The sequence below is a fragment of the Phytophthora infestans genome, genomic scaffold (genome assembly GCF_000142945.1).
Source record: "Phytophthora infestans T30-4 supercont1.66 genomic scaffold, whole genome shotgun sequence".
In the NCBI taxonomy this organism is placed as follows: Eukaryota; Oomycota; class Peronosporomycetes; order Peronosporales; family Peronosporaceae; genus Phytophthora; species Phytophthora infestans.
The window spans coordinates 77,674-97,866 of NW_003303693.1; the positions used below are offsets into that span (position 1 = coordinate 77,674).

The following is a 20,193-nucleotide window of genomic DNA, read 5'->3' on the forward strand; positions in this document are numbered from 1 at the left end:
CGTGAACAAGCTGACATATGCGCAACAACGGTTTTTTTTCGCAGCTCGAAAAACACCCAGCTCATTGAACCCATGCGCTTCAACAACAGCAGCCAGTACTCTCGATCGACCTCCAAACGGTGTTCTGGGGTCACCACTGGCCGAAGCCGCGAGATCCAGCTTGCCCGGCGTGTAGCTGCACATACTTCCCACCCCTTCGCCATTTTCCAAATGCTAGATCTCCGAAGGAGTAAAAATATGCACCAAATTAGACCTCAAAACCGCCGAACAGATTCTTTTCGTACCATATCTCCCACCACTAAACCCCAGATCCAGTGCAAACGTATCCAGCGACCCCTTCTCTCCATGCACTTAGCAATGCGTTGAGCCGGCGTAGACATTGCGCGGACCTCCACATCGTACGTGGAGGCCGTGCCCGCAGTGTTGACGGCCATTTTCAGTCTCGCAACGAGTCAACAATCGTTGATGTTATGGTCGGCAAGGTCGATCCGGTCGACCATCCATGCAAAGTCATACTCTACAGTAAAATCATCACACCACCTTTCAACTACGCACACCTCCAGCGCACCATCACCACGTTGACATGCCATGGAGCGCATGTGGATACCACAATCGGGTCATCTTCACTATGGACAATAATGGCGATTATGTTCCAGCTGGCCTCGCAACACCCTCTACGGTGATTATCCACGGTGGTGTCGGCTTGACGGAGCCGCTATCCGCTGGTTCAATGGTCGAGGCCATCGTTCATGGTCATGCAGCGGGCCAGTTGTAGACATTGTAGGCATTAACGCTCCTCGGCCTGTGCAACATGGCACGGTTGCACTGTAGAAAATGACGTCAAAGTGGCCGTAGCGCGCCCAGTAGGCCGGTTCGGGTGGTGAATGGTATGTGGTGGGGTACTTCGCTACTCGGCACGAGCTAGTAACGTAGCGTTTTGCCTGATTTCCGTCTCTGGTCGCGAAAAATGCCGCCAATCCAGCGGTGGAGACGTTGTTGCATGGCAGGAAAAGTATCCTTCAAGGCCATGGCACCGTATTATCTTTGGCAGTGCAGATAGACGGCGTTAGTGTGCTTTTCACTCGCATTTGTGTGTATTTCATCGCATAGGGCGTGAAGGTGCTCACCTCACGTCGCCGCGTTACGGACAGGACTCGCGTCGAGTCTCTCCACCGTTAGTTCGTGCTCCGTTTCACGATGGTCCGTAGGTAGCTCCTGTTCAGTCACGGCGAACCCAAATCGACTGTAAGTAGCAAGTTGAGAGCGTACTGTACGTGGAATCGGCAGTGTGTCACTGGGCATAGCAGGTCGAAAGTGGTGGACATGTGTTCTTTTTTCCCTCACCTGTCTACAAACGGTAGCGCCGATTCGCAGACGTGAAGTGAGGAGGGCGGCGCCTTTGACGTCGTTAGTGGTACTGTAGAAGCCTAGACAGTGTCAAGCAGCTTGCACTCTAAGCGGTCGTAAGGCGAACTGACAGTCCACGAGAGTCGGTGGTATGGCTCTTGGCTTTTTGACTGGTTCTCTCCCACCGAGGCTTGTACCACGTCGCAGTTTTAAGAAATATGCGGGGAAATAATCTTTTGGCAGATAGCCTTACAAACTTCAAATTCAAATACGAGATCCGACAGCTTTATCTTATTTCCTAGGTGGCCACATGTCGGGCAACAACGCTGTTATTGACGCTGGATCGCAATCCTACCATCACCTATTCACTCGAAGAAAGCGTATGCAACTGAGGACGCCAAGCTGAAGAGTGAAGCCGATGCCCGAGCGAGGTCTACGCTGAGTAAACAGGACTCGTCACGTGACCCTAGTAACAGTGAAAGAACAGCAAATACCGACTTGAGCGCTCTGCCTGCTTTTCATGGAGCTAAAGCCTATGCTGCTTACGTCGAGAGCAAGTTATCGTCTCGTGTTGCTGCAGCTAAGGACAAGGAGGAATACCTCGGCGCTATCCGTCTTGCGAGTGATGACAAGAGTATTGAAGGTCTCCCCAAGGCAACACCTCCTTCCCGAGATGATGGCAAGGCACAAACTGGAGTCTTCGCTACGGCCTTGTTACACTTAAGTGTGGAGGATATCGCAAACTCAAAGGAAGCGTACACAATTGAGGACGCCAAGCTGAAGAGTGAAGCCGATGCCCGAGTGAGGTCTACGCTGAGTAAACAGGACTCGACACGTGCTGTATTGAACCAGATGCGAACTGAACTTCAAGAGCTACAGGCACAAGACGCGGCGTTACCACCTCAAAGTCGCGTCGACTCGGAGGAGTGGGAGATTGATCTGGACTATGGAGATCTGTTGACTCGACAGGGCGATGAGGCGTGCGATGAAGTGCGCAAGGAGCTTGCGTTTGCAGTGGAGAAAGAGGAGCTTCTACTGCTTAAGATGCGAGAGACGTACGTTGGTCCGCTCGCTGTAAAGCTGCTGACGTTGCGTGCGTTTGAAAGTGGATTAAGTGTCCAGTCCTTCCGCACCATGAAGATGCCGGCAACTTTACAGAAACGACTCGCAGATATCCACACTGCAGACGCTGCTGCCAAGAAGCAGCCATCTACTGGAGCGAAGACTGGTCCACCTAGACGAGCGTCGGTATTAGATATCATGGAGAAGGACACTGCGCTGGACGAGGACTTTCCCTTAAAAGAAGACGAGCGACGTAAGCTCATGAGTCATAACGATCCTGCTGTCGGCGGGAATTGCGCAGCATCAAGCGGTCCGACAGCAGTACAGGAGACTAGTGGGTCAAAGTCCGTTCACGGCTTCGAGGCGCGCAAACGACTGCGCACGGAGAGAAAGGAGAGACTGGCACGCTGGCAGAGCAACAAACCAGGCGAAGATGCCGACGATCCCAGAGACGTGGTCGCGATCGCCTTTGCTCAACGCAACATGGGCGACTACAAGCTGAAAACGGCTGCAGACTACGTGGTTCCAGAACATCAGCGTGTCAACGCAGTGAAGAAATTGAGGCAGATGGCGCTCTTGGAGGAGAGTCTGTATGCCGCACGCTTGCGCTTCAACGCCAAAGTGCTGGAGCTTCGCGAGTTGAAGGTGCAGCTGATCAACGAGCTGCATCGCGACCAGGAACGACTAGTCGAACTTCGAGCCGCATTAGCGTCCAGCGGCGCAACACCATCCAGCGTGTCGTCCAAAGATCTAGTTGTGGACCTTCGCGAGTGGCCGGAGCAGCGGGAGTGCGTAAGCGACGCCGACATTGAGCTCTTCCTTCGAGGGCAGAAGGTGATATCACACGTGCAGACTCAGACTGGCGAAGCGCACTTGGCATTGACGCGCATCGGTGGGGCTGAGAAGCGTCCGCAATCAGCAGATCGATCCATCGCTGCCGTCGCACGAGCTCTGGAAGGAACGTCGGGAAAGGAGGCTGCAAAGGGCGTCACCATTGGCCATTTACATCTGCAGATGGACGACGGTACGGCAGCTGCTGCGACGGCTTCGTCTGCACACGCGGGTGCTCTAAATGTAGGAAACATGGACGAGGATGACGTGGTTATCCATGAATACTTGATGCGCCAAGAAGCGCTACTGCTCGAGCGCAAGCAGCAACGCGAGATAGCGTCGTTTGACGCTGCTGTGGCTCACCTCCGTCATGAGAAACTCGCTCTCGAGGTCGGCTTCAAGCAAGCGGAACTTCGGCTGTTCACTCTCCTTAGCGAGTTGTCGCTGCTTGAGTCGTTCGAGAGCAAGGAAAACCTGTTGAGCAGTAAACTCGAGAAGAGTAAAGGGGAAAGGCGCAGATTGTGGCGGACCTGCGCGATGTCCAAGACCTGCTGACGATCAAGAAACGCGATCTGGATGAATGGGCGCGACAGGAGAAGGCTGTGCAAGCAGAGTTCCTGACGCTTGTGAACGGCGGCACGGGGTCAAGTGTGACACCTCACCCGAGCTTTGCGGCGCTGCAGAAGCTGTTTAAGCGCAAGATCAAGCGAGCTAAGAAGAAACCCGCTTCAGGTGGCAAGGAAGAAGGGAAAGAGCCTGACAGAGCGAGAGACGGCGAGGAGCAAGAAGACGACGATGAAGAAGAAGAGGACGAGGACGAAGACTATGACGAAGATGACGACGACGATGACGAAGAAGAAGAGGATACTTGTCCGTCTGGATGCGACTTGACTTTGTACGAGAAGGTGTTGGCCCTGCGTGAGAAGCGTGTCGATGTAGACGACGCCATGGGGGAGCTGAACAAGGCGATCGAAGAGCTTCGGAAGGCCGGAGAGCGTCAGACAGCCAAGCAACGTGCGATTGACAAGGAGCTGGCTGCCACGGAGCAGGATACGCAGCAGTTCCAGAGTGAAAAGCAGTCGCGCTTCAACCAGCTGGACGTCGTAGTGCCGCTCAGTACGCGGCAACTATGTTGTCTTGAAGCTCCGTCTCCGACTCGGCACAACTGGACGCTACCTGCTCAAGCTGCTGACTGCCTCGTGTTCACCACTCGCGCCTTCTCTGCGTTGTCCGAGCGTATCGAGTCGCTGCAAGCAGAGAACAAGAAGCTGCGTCAGCAGTTCCGAGACCTCCACAAGCAGCAGAACGTGCTTGCTAAGGAGAAGCGTCAACAGCAAGAAGCCATTGCAAGAGCTCAGGACCGCAGCGAGCAGCTCATGCGACTGAAATTCGGACAGCTAGTGGACCTGGAGGTGCTGGATCGCGCTTGTGACGCGTCTTCGGTCGACGAGCTGCAGACTCGCGTCAAGTTACGCGAGGTCGAAGGTGAGCGAGCTCTGCGTCGTGCCAAGCAGACGCACCCGCAGCTGCAACACGCTATTCTGCAGGCGACCGAGCAGAACACGGCCTTGTTAGCTCAGATCGCTGCACTCACGGAGCGTCAGGCCGAACTGGAAAGCGAACTCAATCGCCATCAGGGTGGTGGCAGTAGCAGTGGGGACAGTGGCGGTGTACTCAGTCTTGACGAAGACGAGGCCTTGGTTGAGCGCGAGATGAAGGAGCGCAACAAGCTCGTGCGGCTGGTGAAGCTGCAGGCCAGAGAAGTTGAAGCGCTCAAGCAGGAGATCGGACTGCTGCGCGGCAAAGATGGAAAAGTGTATGCGCCTCGAGGGTAGAGCTTGGCGACGAGTAGGATCCAGAGCGGTTAATACAGAGTCTTGCTCGATAGAGTGGGAATGTGCTGATGGAGGCTAATGGTTATCTTGAGTGCAGCGCTTGAGGTGGCGAGGTCGCTTGTGTGGTGGAAATCAAAACCGAAAGTGAATCGTTCGAGCAGGAAGACAAGACGCTGTCGAAGTCAAAGGTTTGTGGTAAAGAGATCGAGTGGAGAGGTGCTTGTGCGTTGGAGCTCAAAACCGACAACGACCTTCGGTTTTGAGCTGCAACGCACATGCACCTCTCCACTCGCTTTAGCCACTGCGATCACTTCTGACCTGCTAGACTTCAGAGTGATAAGAGCGCACGTAAACTTCAGCATATACAATAGATTCGAGTCTCTTGTCTTGAAACTGGAGGTTGCAGATCTCATTGCCATCACACCTGTGCTTGTAGTGGAGTGGCGCTATATTACAAGTACCGTACAATGCTGATCTTGCGATGGGCAGCATTATACTCTGAAAATTTGCTCCGATACTAACGTGCACTTGAATCTCGACATGAATATGAATGAATCCAATGCTGACCAGGTGCTAGTAACACCGGCACCCGCAGATTCATGCAACAACATGAGAGGTGTTAGCACCAAAACGCTGAAAAACTATAAACTTTTGCTGAACTTTTTTTGTTGTCACTGGGATGAGACGATCAATGTACTGCAAAGTATGATTGAAAAGCAATTTGTAGAGGGGTGCTCTGTGTTTACCAAGTGACCAAGTGCACTAAATTTAGTGTTGCAGTGATTTTAAGACTTCCAAACTTCACACACTCTATGGTAAGGAAGCAAATACTGCATCACACCATCAGCGCTCCACAAATCGCAGTCATGAGCTATTGTTCGGCTTTCAAGTTCGAAGAAGCAAAACGTGACGTGGAAAATCGACTCGAATTGCTATTCAGCTGCAAGAAAACGTGCTCTGAATCAGCGTAGAGCTTGTACAAACCACTTTTCATTCTGTTGAGTAAAAAGGTACCACAATGTCAGCTCAAATAAGGCAAAAACACGAAGAAATACAACCTGATCTTTGGTAGAACCACTCAATCCGACCCAAAGCACAGCGCGTTTAAAACTCCTCGAGCCCCACGGCTGTCTCGCAATCGACAGTGTAGCAGTAATCGGAGCATCACGCCACACTTGAATACCATGTGAGTGCCCCGTCGTACTCCATAGCAACGATCCGTCGGCTTCATCTTTGCCATTCAACGCATTGAATCGCCTCCAGTTTACCGATCCTGCAAACCTGTGCCGACAAGAAACCTGCTGTCCCGCATTAGCCACAACGTTAGACGCCACTCCTGTCCCGACAGCCACAAGAGCCACAAAGAGCCACCCAGCGCAGAACAAATACCCACCTTCTGGTTCCTCAAGTTGGTGTAAGCGCAGACGACGTGTATACCTATCTCTCGCATTCGGAGCCCCGCGTGAGCATCCTGCAAACCCGTGTCGACAAGAAATCTGCTGTTCCGCATTATCCACAACATGATACCCCACTCCTGTCACGACAGCCACAAGAGCCACAAAGAGCCAAATAGCGCAGAACGAATACCTACCCTCTGGTGCCTCAAGACGGCGTAAACGCAGACGAGTGTATACTTATCTCTCGCATTCGAAGCCCCGCGTGAACAAGCTGACATATGCGCAACAACGGTTTTTTTTCGCAGCTCGAAAAACACCCAGCTCATTGAACCCGTGCGCTTCAACAACAGCAGCCAGTACCCTCGATCGACCCCCAAACGGTGCTCTGGGGTCACCACTGGCCGGGGCCGCGGGATCCAGCTTGCCCGGCGTGTAGCTGCACATACTTCCCACCCCTTCGCCATTTTCCAAATGCTAGATCTCCGAAGGAGTAAAAATATGCACCAAATTAGACCTCAAAACCGCCGAACAGATTCTTTTCGTACCATATCTTCCACCACTAAACCCCAGATCCAGTGCAAACGTATCCAGCGACCCCTTCTCTCCATGCACTTAGCAATGCGTTGAGCCGGCGTAGACATTGCGCGGACCTCCACATCGTACGTGGAGGCCGTGCCCGCAGTGTTAACGGCCATTTTCAGTCTCGCAACGAGTCAGCAATCGTTGATGTTATGGTCGGCAAGGTCGATCCGGTCGACCATCCATGCAAAGTCATACTCTACAGTAAAATCATCACACCACCTTTCAACTACGCACACCTCCAGCGCACCATCACCACGTTGACATGCCATGGAGCGCATGTGGATACCACAATCGGGTCATCTTCACTATGGACAATAATGGCGATTATGTTCCAGCTGGCCTCGCAACACCCTCTACGGTGATTATCCACGGTGGTGTCGGCTTGACGGAGCCGCTATCCGCTGGTTCAATGGTCGAGGCCATCGTTCATGGTCATGCAGCGGGCCAGTTGTAGACATTGTAGGCATTAACGCTCCTCGGCCTGTGCAACATGGCACGGTTGCACTGTAGAAAATGACGTCAAAGTGGCCGTAGCGCGCCCAGTAGGCCGGTTCGGGTGGTGAATGGTATGTGGTGGGGTACTTCGCTACTCGCCACGAGCTAGTAGCGTAGCGTTTTGCCTGATTTCCGTCTCTGGCCGCGAAAAATGCCGCCAATCCAGCGGTGGAGACGTTGTTGCATGGCAGGAAAAGTATCCTTCAAGGCCATGGTACCGTATTCTCTTTGGCAGTGCAGATAGACGGCGTTAGTGTGCTTTTTACTCGCATTTGTGTGTATTTCATCGTATAGGGCGTGAAGGTGCTCACCTCACGTCGCCGCGTTACGGACAGGACTCGCGTCGAGTCTCTCCACCGTTAGTTCGTGCTCCGTTTCACGATGGTCCGTAGGTAGCTCCTGTTCAGTCACGGCAAACCCAAATCGACTGTAAGTAGCAAGTTGAGAGCGTACTGTACGTGAAATCGGCAGTGTGTCACTGGGCATAGCAGGTCGAAAGTGGTGGGCATGTGTTCTTTCTTTCCCTCACCTGTCTACAAACGGTAGCGCCGATTCGCAGACGTGAAGTGAGGAGGGCGGCGACTTTGACGTCGTTAGTGGTAGAAGCCTAGACAGTGTCAAGGAACTTGCACTCTAAGCGGTCGTAAGGCGAACTGACAGCCCACGAGAGTCAGTGGTATGGCTCTTGGTTCTCTCCCACCGAGGGTCGCAGTTTTAAGAAATATGTGACGTGGTACGGGGAAATAATCTTTTGATACATCTGAATCAGATGATCTGATGTATCCTGCAGATACATGTAGCCTTACAAACTTCAAATTCAAATACGAGATCCGACAGCTTTATCTCATTTCCTAGGTGGCCACATGTCGGGCAACAACGCTGTTATTGACGCTGGATCGCAATCCTACCATCACCTATTCACTCCAAGAAAGCGTATGCAACTGAGGACGCCAAGCTGAAGAGTGAAGCCGATGCCCGAGCGAGGTCTACGCTGAGTAAACAGGACTCGTCACGTGACCCTAGTAACAGTGAAGGAACAGCAAATACCGACTTGAGCGCTCTGCCTGCTTTTCATGGAGCTAAAACCTATGCTGCTTACATCGAGAGCAAGTTATCGTCTCGTGTTGCTGCAGCTAAGGACAAGGAGGAATACCTCGGCGTTATCCGTCTTGCGAGTGATGACAAGAGTATTGAAGGCCTCCCCGTGGCAACACCTCCTTTCCGAGATGATGGCAAGGCACACATTGGAGTCGCCGCTACGGCCTTGTTACAGTTAAGTGTGGAGGATATCGCAAACTCAAAGGAAGCGTACACAATCGAGGACGCCAAGCTGAAGAGTGAAGCCGATGCCCGAGTGAGGTCTACGCTGAGTAAGCAGGACTCGACACGTGCTGTATTGAACCAGATGCGAACTGAACTTCAAGAGCTACAGGCACAAGACGCAGCGTTACCACCTCAAAGTCGCGTCGACTCGGAGGAGTGGGAGATTGATCTAGACTATGGAGATCTGTTGACTCGACAGGGCGATGAGGCGTGCGATGAAGTGCGCAATGCGCTTGCGTTTGCTGTGGAGAAAGAGGAGCTTCTACTGCTTAAGATGCGAGAGACGTACGTGGGTCCGCTGGCTGTAGAGCTGCTGACGTTGCGTGCGTTTGAAAGTGGATTAAGTGTCCAGTCCTTCCGCACCATGAAGATGCCGGCAACTTTACAGAAACGACTCGCAGAGATCCACACTGCAGACGCTGCTGCCAAGAAGCAGCCATCTACTGGAGCGAAGACTGGTCCACCTAGACGAGCGTCGGTATTAGATATCATGGAGAAGGACACTGCGCTGGACGAGGACTTTCCCTTAAAAGAAGACGAGCGACGTAAGCTCATGAGTCATAACGATCCTGCTGTCGGCGGGAATTGCGCAGCATCAAGCGGTCCGACAGCAGTACAGGAGACTAGTGGGTCAAAGTCCGTTCACGGCTTCGAGGCGCGCAAACGACTGCGCACGGAGCGAAAGGAGAGACTGGCACGCTGGCAGAGCAACAAACCAGGCGAAGATGCCGACGATCCCAGAGACGTGGTCGCGATCGCCTTTGCTCAACGCAACATGGGCGACTACAAGCTGAAAACGGCTGCAGACTACGTGGTTCCAGAACATCAGCGTGTCAACGCAGTGAAGAAATTGAGGCAGATGGCGCTCTTGGAGGAGAGTCTGTATGCCGCACGCTTGCGCTTCAACGCCAAAGTGCTGGAGCTTCGCGAGTTGAAGGTGCAGCTGATCAACGAGCTGCATCGCGACCAGGAACGACTAGTCGAACTTCGAGCCGCATTAGCGTCCAGCGGCGCAACACCATCCAGCGTGTCGTCCAAAGATCTAGTTGTGGACCTTCGCGAGTGGCCGGAGCAGCGGGAGCGCGTAAGCGACGCCGACATTGAGCTCTTCCTTCGAGGGCAGAAGGTGATATCACACGTGCAGACTCAGACTGGCGAAGCGCACTTGGCATTGACGCGCATCGGTGGGGCTGAGAAGCGTCCGCAATCAGCAGATCGATCCATCGCTGCCGTCGCACGAGCTCTGGAAGGAACGTCGGGAAAGGAGGCTGCAAAGGGCGTCACCATTGGCCATTTACATCTGCAGATGGACGACGGTACGGCAGCTGCTGCGACGGCTTCGTCTGCACACGCGGGCGCTTTAAATGTAGAAAACATGGACGAGGATGACGTGGTTGTCCATGAATACTTGATGCGCCAAGAGCTACTGCTCGAGCGCAAGAAGCAACGCGAGATAGCGTCGTTTGACGCTGCTGTGGCTCACCTCCGTCGCGAGAAACTCGCTCTCGAGGTCGGCTTCAAGCAAGCGGAACTTCGGCTGTTCACTCTCCTTAGCGAGTTGTCGCTGCTTGAGTCGTTCGAGAGCAAGGAAAACCTGTTGAGCAGTAAACTCGAGAAGAGTAAAGGGGAAAAGGCGCAGATTGTGGCGGACCTGCGCGATGTCCAAGACCTGCTGACGATCAAGAAACGCGATCTGGATGAATGGGCGCGACAGGAGAAGGCTGTGCAAGTAGAGTTCCTGACGCTTGTGAGCGGCGGCACGGGGTCAAGTGCTACACCTCACCCGAGCTTTGCGGCGCTGCAGAAGCTGTTTAAGCGCAAGATTAAGCGAGCTAAGAAGAAACCCGCTTCAGGTGGCAAGGAAGAAGGGAAAGAGCCTGAAAGTGCGAGAGACGGCGAGGAGCTAGAAGACGACGATGAAGAAGAAGAGGACGAAGACGAAGACTATGACGAAGATGACGACGACGATGACGAAGAAGAAGATGATACATGTCCGTCGGGATGCGACTTGACTCTGTACGAGAAGGTGTTGGCCCTGCGTGAGAAGCGTGTCGATGTAGACGACGCCATGGGGGAGCTGAACAAGGCGATCGAAGAGCTTCGGAAGGCCGGAGAGCGTCAGACAGCCAAGCAGCGTGCGATCGACAAGGAGCTGGCTGCGACGGAGCAGGATACGCAGCAGTTCCAGAGTGAAAAGCAGTCGCGCTTCAACCAGCTGGACGTCGTAGTGCCGCTCCGTACGCGGCAACTATGTTGTCTTGAAGCTCCGTCTCCGACTCGGCAAAACTGGACGCTACCTGCTCAAGCTGCTGGCTGCCTCGTGTTCACCACTCGCGCCTTCTCTGCGTTGTCCGAGCGTATCGAGTCGCTGCAAGCAGAGAACAAGAAGCTGCGTCAACAGTTCCGAGACCTCCACAAGCAGCAGAACGTGCTTGCTAAGGAGAAGCGTCAACAACAAGAAGCCATTGCAAGAGCTCAGGACCGCAGCGAGCAGCTCATGCGACTGAAATTCGGACAGCTAGTGGACCTGGAGGTGCTGGATCGCGCTTGTGACGCGTCTTCGGTGGACGAGCTGCAGACTCGCGTCAAGTTACGCGAGGTCGAAGGTGAGCGAGCGCTGCGTCGTGCCAAGCAGACGCACCCGCAGCTGTAACACGCTATTCTGCAGGCGACCGAGCAGAACACGGCCTTGTTAGCTCAGATCGCTGCACTCACGGAGCGTCAGGCCGAACTGGAAAGCGAACTCAATCGCCATCAGGGTGATGGCAGTAGCAGTTGGGACAGTGGCGGTGTACTCAGTCTTGACGACGACGAGGCCTTGGCTGAGCGCGAGATGAAGGAGCGCAACAAGCTCGTGCGGCTGGTGGAAGCTGCAGGCCAGAGAAGTTGAAGCGCTCAAGCAGGAGATTGGACTGCTGCGCGGCAAAGATGGGAAAAGTGTATGCGCCTCGAGGGTAGAGCTTGGCGACGAGTAGGATCCAGAGCGGTTAATACAGAGTCTTGCTCGATAGAGTGGGAGTGTGCTGATGGAGGCTAATAGTTATCTTGAGTGCAGCGCTTGAGTTGGCGAGGTCGCTTGTGTGGTGGAAATCAAAACCGAAAGTGAAACGTTCGAGCAGGAAGACAAGACGCAGTCGAAGTCAAAGGTTTGTGGTGAAGAGATCGAGTAGAGAGGTGCTTGTGCGCTGGAGCTCAAAACCGACAACGACCTTCGGTTTTGAGCTGCAACGCACATGCACCTCTCCACTCGCTGTAGCCACTGCGATCACTTCTGACCTGCTAGACTTCAGAGTGATAAGAGCGCACGTAAACTTCAGCATATACAATAGATTCGAGTCTCTTGTCTTGAAACTGGAGGTTGCAGATCTCATTGCTATCACACCTGTGTTTGTAGTGGAGTGGCGCTACATTACAAGTACCGTACAATGCTGATCTTGCGATGGGCAGCATTATACTGTGAAAATTTGCTCCGATACTAAGGTGCACTTGAATCTCGACATGAATATGAATGAATCTAATGCTGACCAGGTGCTAGTAACACCGGCACCCGCAGATTCATGCAACAACATGAGAGGTGTTAGCACCAAAACGCTGAAAAACTATAAACTTTTGTTGAACTTTTTGTTGTCACTGGGATGAGACGATCAATGTACTGCAAAGTATGATTGAAAAGCAATTTGTAGAGGAGTGACATGTGTTTACCAAGTGACCAAGTGCACTAAATTCAGTGTTGCAGTGATTTTAAGACTTCCAAACTTCACACACTCTATGGTAAGGAAGCAAATACTGCATCACACCATCAGCGCTCCACAAATCGCAGTCTTGTTCGGCTTTCAAGTTCGAAGAAGCAAAACGTGACGTGGAAAGTCGACTCGAATTGCTATTCAGCTGCAAGAAAACGTGCTCTGAATCAGCGTAGAGCTTGTACAAACCACTTTACATTCTGTTGAGTAAAAGGGAACCACAATGTCAGCTCAAATAAGGCAAATACACGAAGAAATACAACTTGATCTTTGGTAGAACCACCCAATCCGACCCAAAGCACAGCGCGTTTAAAAACTCCTCGAGCCCCACGGCTGTCTCGCAATCGACAGTGTAGCAGTAATCGGAGCATCACGCCACACTTAAATACCATGTGAGTGCCCCGTCGTACTCCATAGCAACGATCCGTCGGCTTCATCTTTGCCATTCAACGCATTGAATCGCCTCCAGTTTACCGATCCTGCAAACCTGTGCCGACAAGAAACCTGCTGTCCCGCATTAGCCACAACGTTAGACGCCACTCCTGTCCCGACAGCCACAAGAGCCACAAAGAGCCACCTAGCGCAGAACAAATACCCACCTTCTGGTTCCTCAAGTTGGTGTAAGCGCAGACGACGTGTATACCTATCTCTCGCATTCGGAGCCCCGCGTGAGCATCCTGCAAACCCGTGTCGACAAGAAATCTGCTGCTCCGCATTATCCACAACATGATACCCCACTCCTGTCACGACAGCCACAAGAGCCACAAAGAGCCAAATAGCGCAGAACGAATACCTACCCTCTGGTGCCTCAAGACGGCGTAAACGCAGACGAGTGTATACTTATCTCTCGCATTCGGAGCCCCGCGTGAACAAGCTGACATATGCGCAACACCGGGTTTTTTTCGCAGCTCGAAAAACACCCAGCTCATTGAACCCATGCGCTTCAACAACAGCAGCCAGTACCCTCGATCGACCTCCAAACTGTGCTCTGGGGTCACCACTGGCCGAAGCTGCGGGATCCAGCTTGCCCGGCGTGTAGCTGCACATACTTCCCACCCCTTCGCCATTTTCCAAATGCTAAATCTCCGAAGGAGTAAAAATATGCACCAAATTAGACCTCAAAACCGCCGAACAGATCTTTTCGTACCATATCTCCCACCACTAAGCCCCAGATCCAGTGCAAACGTAGCCAGCGACCCCTTCTCTCCATGCACTTAGCAATGCGTTGAGCCGGCGTAGACATTGCGCGGACCTCCACATCCTACGTGGAGGCCGTGCCCGCAGTGTTGACGGCCATTTTCAGTCTCGCAACGAGTCAACAATCGTTGATGTTATGGTCGACATGGTCGATCCGGTCGACCATCCATGCAAAATCATACTTTACAGTAAAATCATCACACCACTACGCACATCTCCAGTGCACCATCACCACGTTCACATGCCATGGAGTGCATGTGGATACCACAATCGGGTCATCTTTACTATGGACAATAATGGCGATTATGTTCCAGCTGGCCTCGCAACACCCTCTACGGTGATTATCCACGGTGATGCCGGCTTGACGGAGCCGCTATCCGCTGGTTCAATGGTCGAGGCCATCGTTCATGGTCATGCAGCGGGCCAGTTGTAGACATTGTAGGCATTAACGCTCCTCGGCCTGTGCAACATGGCACGGTTGCACTGTAGAAAATGACGTCAAAGTGGCCGTAGCGCGCCCAGTAGGCCGGTTCGGGTGGTGAATGGTATGTGGTGGGGTACTTCGCTACTTGGCACGAGCTAGTAACGTAGAGTTTTGCCTGATTTCCGTCTCTGGCCGCATAAAATGCCGCCAATCCAGCGGTGGAGACGTTGTTGCATGGCAGGAAAAGTATCCTTCAAGGCCATGGCACCGTATTCTCTTTGGCAGTGCAGATAGACGGCGTTAGTGTGCTTTTCACTCGCATTTGTGTGTATTTCATCGCATAGGGCGTGAAGGTGCTCACCTCACGTCGCCGCGTTACGGACAGGACTCGCGTCGAGTCTCTCCACCGTTAGTTCGTGCTCCGTTTCACGATGGTCCGTAGGTAGCTCCTGTTCAGTCACGGCAAACCCAAATCGACTGTAAGTAGCAAGTTGAGAGCGTACTGTACGTGAAATCGGCAGTGTGTCACTGGGCATAGCAGGTCGAAAGTGGTGGGCATGTGTTCTTTTTTCCCTCACCTGTCTACAAACGGTAGCGCCGATTCGCAGACGTGAAGTGAGGAGGGCGGCGACTTTGACGTCGTTAGTGGTACTGTAGAAGCCTAGACAGTGTCAAGGAACTTGCACTCTAGACGGTCGTAAGGCGAACTGACAGTCCACGAGAGTCGGTGGTATGGCTCTTGGCTTTTTGACTGGTTCTCTAGGGTCGCAGTTTTAAGAAATATGTGACGTGGTACGGGGAAAAAATCTTTTGATACATCTGCAGATAGCCTTACAAACTTCAAATTCAAATACGAGATCCGACAGCTTTATCTCATTTCCTAGGTGGCCACATGTCGGGCAACAACGCTGTTATTGACGCTGGATCGCAATCCTACCATCACCTATTCACTCCAAGAAAGCGTATGCAACTGAGGACGCCAAGCTGAAGAGTGAAGCCGATGCCCGAGCGAGGTCTACGCTGAGTAAACAGGACTCGTCACGTGACCCTAGTAACAGTGAAGGAACAGCAAATACCGACTTGAGCGCTCTGCCTGCTTTTCATGGAGCTAAAACCTATGCTGCTTACATCGAGAGCAAGTTATCGTCTCGTGTTGCTGCAGCTAAGGACAAGGAGGAATACCTCGGCGTTATCCGTCTTGCGAGTGATGACAAGAGTATTGAAGGCCTCCCCGTGGCAACACCTCCTTTCCGAGATGATGGCAAGGCACACATTGGAGTCGCCGCTACGGCCTTGTTACAGTTAAGTGTGGAGGATATCGCAAACTCAAAGGAAGCGTACACAATCGAGGACGCCAAGCTGAAGAGTGAAGCCGATGCCCGAGTGAGGTCTACGCTGAGTAAGCAGGACTCGACACGTGCTGTATTGAACCAGATGCGAACTGAACTTCAAGAGCTACAGGCACAAGACGCAGCGTTACCACCTCAAAGTCGCGTCGACTCGGAGGAGTGGGAGATTGATCTAGACTATGGAGATCTGTTGACTCGACAGGGCGATGAGGCGTGCGATGAAGTGCGCAATGCGCTTGCGTTTGCTGTGGAGAAAGAGGAGCTTCTACTGCTTAAGATGCGAGAGACGTACGTGGGTCCGCTGGCTGTAGAGCTGCTGACGTTGCGTGCGTTTGAAAGTGGATTAAGTGTCCAGTCCTTCCGCACCATGAAGATGCCGGCAACTTTACAGAAACGACTCGCAGAGATCCACACTGCCGACGCTGCTGCCAAGAAGCAGCCATCTACTGGAGCGAAGACTGGTCCACCTAGACGAGCGTCGGTATTAGATACCATGGAGAAGGACACTGCGCTGGACGAGGACTTTCCCTTAAAAGAAGACGAGCGACGTAAGCTCATGAGTCATAACGATCCTGCTGTCGGTGGGAATTGCGCAGCATCAAGCGGTCTGACAGCAGTACAGGAGACTAGTGGGTCAAAGTCCGTTCACGGCTTCGAGGCGCGCAAACGACTGCGCACGGAGCGAAAGGAGAGACTGGCACGCTGGCAGAGCAACAAACCAGGCGAAGATGCCGACGATCCCAGAGACGTGGTCGCGATCGCCTTTGCTCAACGCAACATGGGCGACTACAAGCTGAAAACGGCTGCAGACTACGTGGTTCCAGAACATCAGCGTGTCAACGCAGTGAAGAAATTGAGGCAGATGGCGCTCTTGGAGGAGAGTCTGTATGCTGCACGCTTGCGCTTCAACGCCAAAGTGCTGGAGCTTCGCGAGTTGAAGGTGCAGCTGATCAACGAGCTGCATCGCGACCAGGAACGACTAGTCGAGCTTCGAGCCGCATTAGCGTCCAGCGGCGCAACACCATCCAGCGTGTCGTCCAAAGATCTAGTTGTGGACCTTCGCGAGTGGCCGGAGCAGCGGGAGCGCGTAAGCGACGCCGACATTGAGCTCTTCCTTCGCGAGAAGAAGGTGATATCACACGTGCAGACTCAGACTGGCGAAGCGGACTTGGCATTGACGCGCATCGGTGGGGCTGAGAAGCGTCCGCAATCAGCAGATCGATCCATCGCTGCCGTCGCACGAGCTCTGGAAGGAACGTCGGGAAAGGAGGCTGCAAAGGGCGTCACCATTGGCCGTTTACATCTGCAGATGGACGACGGTACGGCAGCTGCTGCGACGGCTTCGTCTGCACACGCGGGCGCTTTAAATGTAGAAAACATGGACGAGGATGACGTGGTTGTCCATGAATACTTGATGCGCCAAGAAGCGCTACTGCTCGAGCGCAAGCAGCAACGCGAGATAGCGTCGTTTGACGCTGCTGTGGCTCACCTCCGTCGCGAGAAACTCGCTCTCGAGGTCGGCTTCAAGCAAGCGGAACTTCGGCTGTTCACTCTCCTTAGCGAGTTGTCGCTGCTTGAGTCGTTCGAGAGCAAGGAAAACCTGTTGAGCAGTAAACTCGAGAAGAGTAAAGGGGAAAAGGCGCAGATTGTGGCGGACCTGCGCGATGTCCAAGACCTGCTGACGATCAAGAAACGCGATCTGGATGAATGGGCGCGACAGGAGAAGGCTGTGCAAGCAGAGTTCCTGACGCTTGTGAACGGCGGCACGGGGTCAAGTGCGACACCTCACCCGAGCTTTGCGGCGCTGCAGAAGCTGTTTAAGCGCAAGATCAAGCGAGCTAAGAAGAAACCCGCTTCGGGTGGCAAGGAAGAAGGGAAAGAGCCTGACAGTGCGAGAGACGGCGAGGAGCAAGAAGACGACGATGAAGAAGAAGAGGACGAAGACGAAGACTATGACGAAGATGACGACGACGATGACAAAGAAGAAGAGGATACTTGTCCGTCTGGATGCGACTTGACTCTGTACGAGAAGGTGTTGGCCCTGCGTGAGAAGCGTGTCGATGTAGACGACGCCATGGGGGAGCTGAACAAGTCGATCGAAGAGCTTCGGAAGGCCGGAGAGCGTCAGACAGCCAAGCAGCGTGCGATCGACAAGGAGCTGGCTGCGACGGAGCAGGATACGCAGCAGTTCCAGAGTGAAAAGCAGTCGCGCTTCAACCAGCTGGACGTCGTAGTGCCGCTCAGTACGCGGCAACTATGTTGTCTTGAAGCTCCGTCTCCGACTCGGCAAAACTGGACGCTACCTGCTCAAGCTGCTGGCTGCCTCGTGTTCACCACTCGCGCCTTCTCTGCGTTGTCCGAGCGTATCGAGTCGCTGCAAGCAGAGAACAAGAAGCTGCGTCAACAGTTCCGAGACCTCCACAAGCAGCAGAACGTGCTTGCTAAGGAGAAGCGTCAACAACAAGAAGCCATTGCAAGAGCTCAGGACCGCAGCGAGCAGCTCATGCGACTGAAATTCGGACAGCTAGTGGACCTGGAGGTGCTGGATCGCGCTTGTGACGCGTCTTCGGTGGACGATCTGCAGACTCGCGTCAAGTTACGCGAGGTCGAAGGTGAGCGAGCGCTGCGTCGTGCCAAGCAGACGCACCCGCAGCTGCAACACGCTATTCTGCAGGCGACCGAGCAGAACACGGCCTTGTTAGCTCAGATCGCTGCACTCACGGAGCGTCAGGCTGAACTGGAACGCGAACTCAATCGCCATCAGGGTGATGGCAGTAGCAGTTGGGACAGTGGCGGTGTACTCAGTCTTGACGACGACGAGGCGTTGGCTGAGCGCGAGATGAAGGAGCGCAACAAGCTCGTGCGGCTGGTGAAGCTGCAGACCAGAGAAGTTGAAGCGCTCAAGCAGGAGATTGGACTGCTGCGCGGCAAAGATGGAAAAGTGTATGCGCCTCGAGGGTAGAGCTTGGCGACGAGTAGGATCCAGAGCGGTTAATACAGAGTCTTGCTCGATAGAGTGGGAGTGTGCTGATGGAGGCTAATAGTTATCTTGAGTGCAGCGCTTGAGGTGGCGAGGTCGCTTGTGTGGTGGAAATCAAAACCGAAAGTGAAACGTTCGAGCAGGAAGACAAGACGCTGTCGAAGTCAAAGGTTTGTGGTAAAGAGATCGAGTAGAGAGGTGCTTGTGCGCTGGAGCTCAAAACCGACAACGACCTTCGGTTTTGAGCTGCAACGCACATGCACCTCTCCACTCGCTGTAGCCACTGCGATCACTTCTGAACTGATAGACTTCAGAGTGATAAGAACGCACGTAAACGTCAGCATATGCAATAGATTCGAGTCTCTTGTCTTGAAACTGGAGGTTGCAGATCTCATTGCTATCACACCTGTGTTTGTAGTGGAGTGGCGCTACATTACAAGTACCGTACAATGCTGATCTTGCGATGGGCAGCATTATACTGTGAAAATTTGCTCCGATACTAAGGTGCACTTGAATCTCGACATGAATATGAATGAATCTAATGCTGACCAGGTGCTAGTAACACCGGCACCCGCAGATTCATGCAACAACATGAGAGGTGTTAGCACCAAAACGCTGAAAAACTATAAACTTTTGTTGAACTTTTTGTTGTCACTGGGATGAGACGATCAATGTACTGCAAAGTATGATTGAAAAGCAATTTGTAGAGGAGTGACCTGTGTTTACCAAGTGACCAAGTGCACTAAATTCAGTGTTGCAGTGATTTTAAGACTTCCAAACTTCACACACTCTATGGTAAGGAAGCAAATACTGCATCACACCATCAGCGCTCCACAAATCGCAGTCTTGTTCGGCTTTCAAGTTCGAAGAAGCAAAACGTGACGTGGAAAGTCGACTCGAATTGCTATTCAGCTGCAAGAAAACGTTCTCTGAATCAGCGTAGAGCTTGTACAAACCACTTTACATTCTGTTGAGTAAAAAGGTACCACAATGTCAGCTCAAATAAGGCAAAAACACGAAGAAATACAACCTGATCTTTGGTAGAACCACTCAATCCGACCCAAAGCACAGCGCGTTTAAAACTCCTCGAGCCCCACGGCTGTCTCGCAATCGACAGTGTAGCAGTAATCGGAGCATCACGCCACACTTGAATACCATGTGAGTGCCCCGTCGTACTCCATAGCAACGATCCGTCGGCTTCATCTTTGCCATTCAACGCATTGAATCGCCTCCAGTTTACCGATCCTGCAAACCTGTGCCGACAAGAAACCTGCTGTCCCGCATTAGCCACAACGTTAGACGCCACTCCTGTCCCGACAGCCACAAGAGCCACAAAGAGCCACCTAGCGCAGAACAAATACCCACCTTCTGGTTCCTCAAGTTGGTGTAAGCGCAGACGACGTGTATACCTATCTCTCGCATTCGGAGCCCCGCGTGAGCATCCTGCAAACCCGTGTCGACAAGAAATCTGCTGCTCCGCATTATCCACAACATGATACCCCACTCCTGTCACGACAGCCACAAGAGCCACAAAGAGCCAAATAGCGCAGAACGAATACCTACCCTCTGGTGCCTCAAGACGGCGTAAACGCAGACGAGTGTATACTTATCTCTCGCATTCGGAGCCC

The 20,193-nt window shown here is 53.0% G+C and overlaps 2 protein-coding genes across 2 annotated transcripts; both read left to right on the forward strand.

Moving 5' to 3' along the window:
* Positions 1-1,657: 1,657 nt before the first annotated feature.
* On the forward strand, positions 1,658-5,075 carry PITG_18202 (uncharacterized protein; the record flags this gene model as incomplete). The annotated part of the gene is made up of 5 exons (XM_002997793.1): positions 1,658-1,727; positions 1,928-2,402; positions 2,454-3,243; positions 3,316-3,630; positions 3,834-5,075. 5 exons carry the CDS (start codon positions 1,658-1,660, stop codon positions 5,073-5,075), a joined length of 2,892 nt encoding a protein of 963 aa, XP_002997839.1.
* Positions 5,076-15,128: 10,053 nt separating this feature from the next.
* PITG_18203 (avirulence-associated protein 3.4, putative) lies at positions 15,129-18,547 on the forward strand (the record flags this gene model as incomplete). Its single annotated transcript, XM_002997794.1, has 2 exons — positions 15,129-15,198; positions 15,399-18,547. 2 exons carry the CDS (start codon positions 15,129-15,131, stop codon positions 18,545-18,547), a joined length of 3,219 nt encoding a protein of 1,072 aa, XP_002997840.1.
* Positions 18,548-20,193: the final 1,646 nt, after the last annotated feature.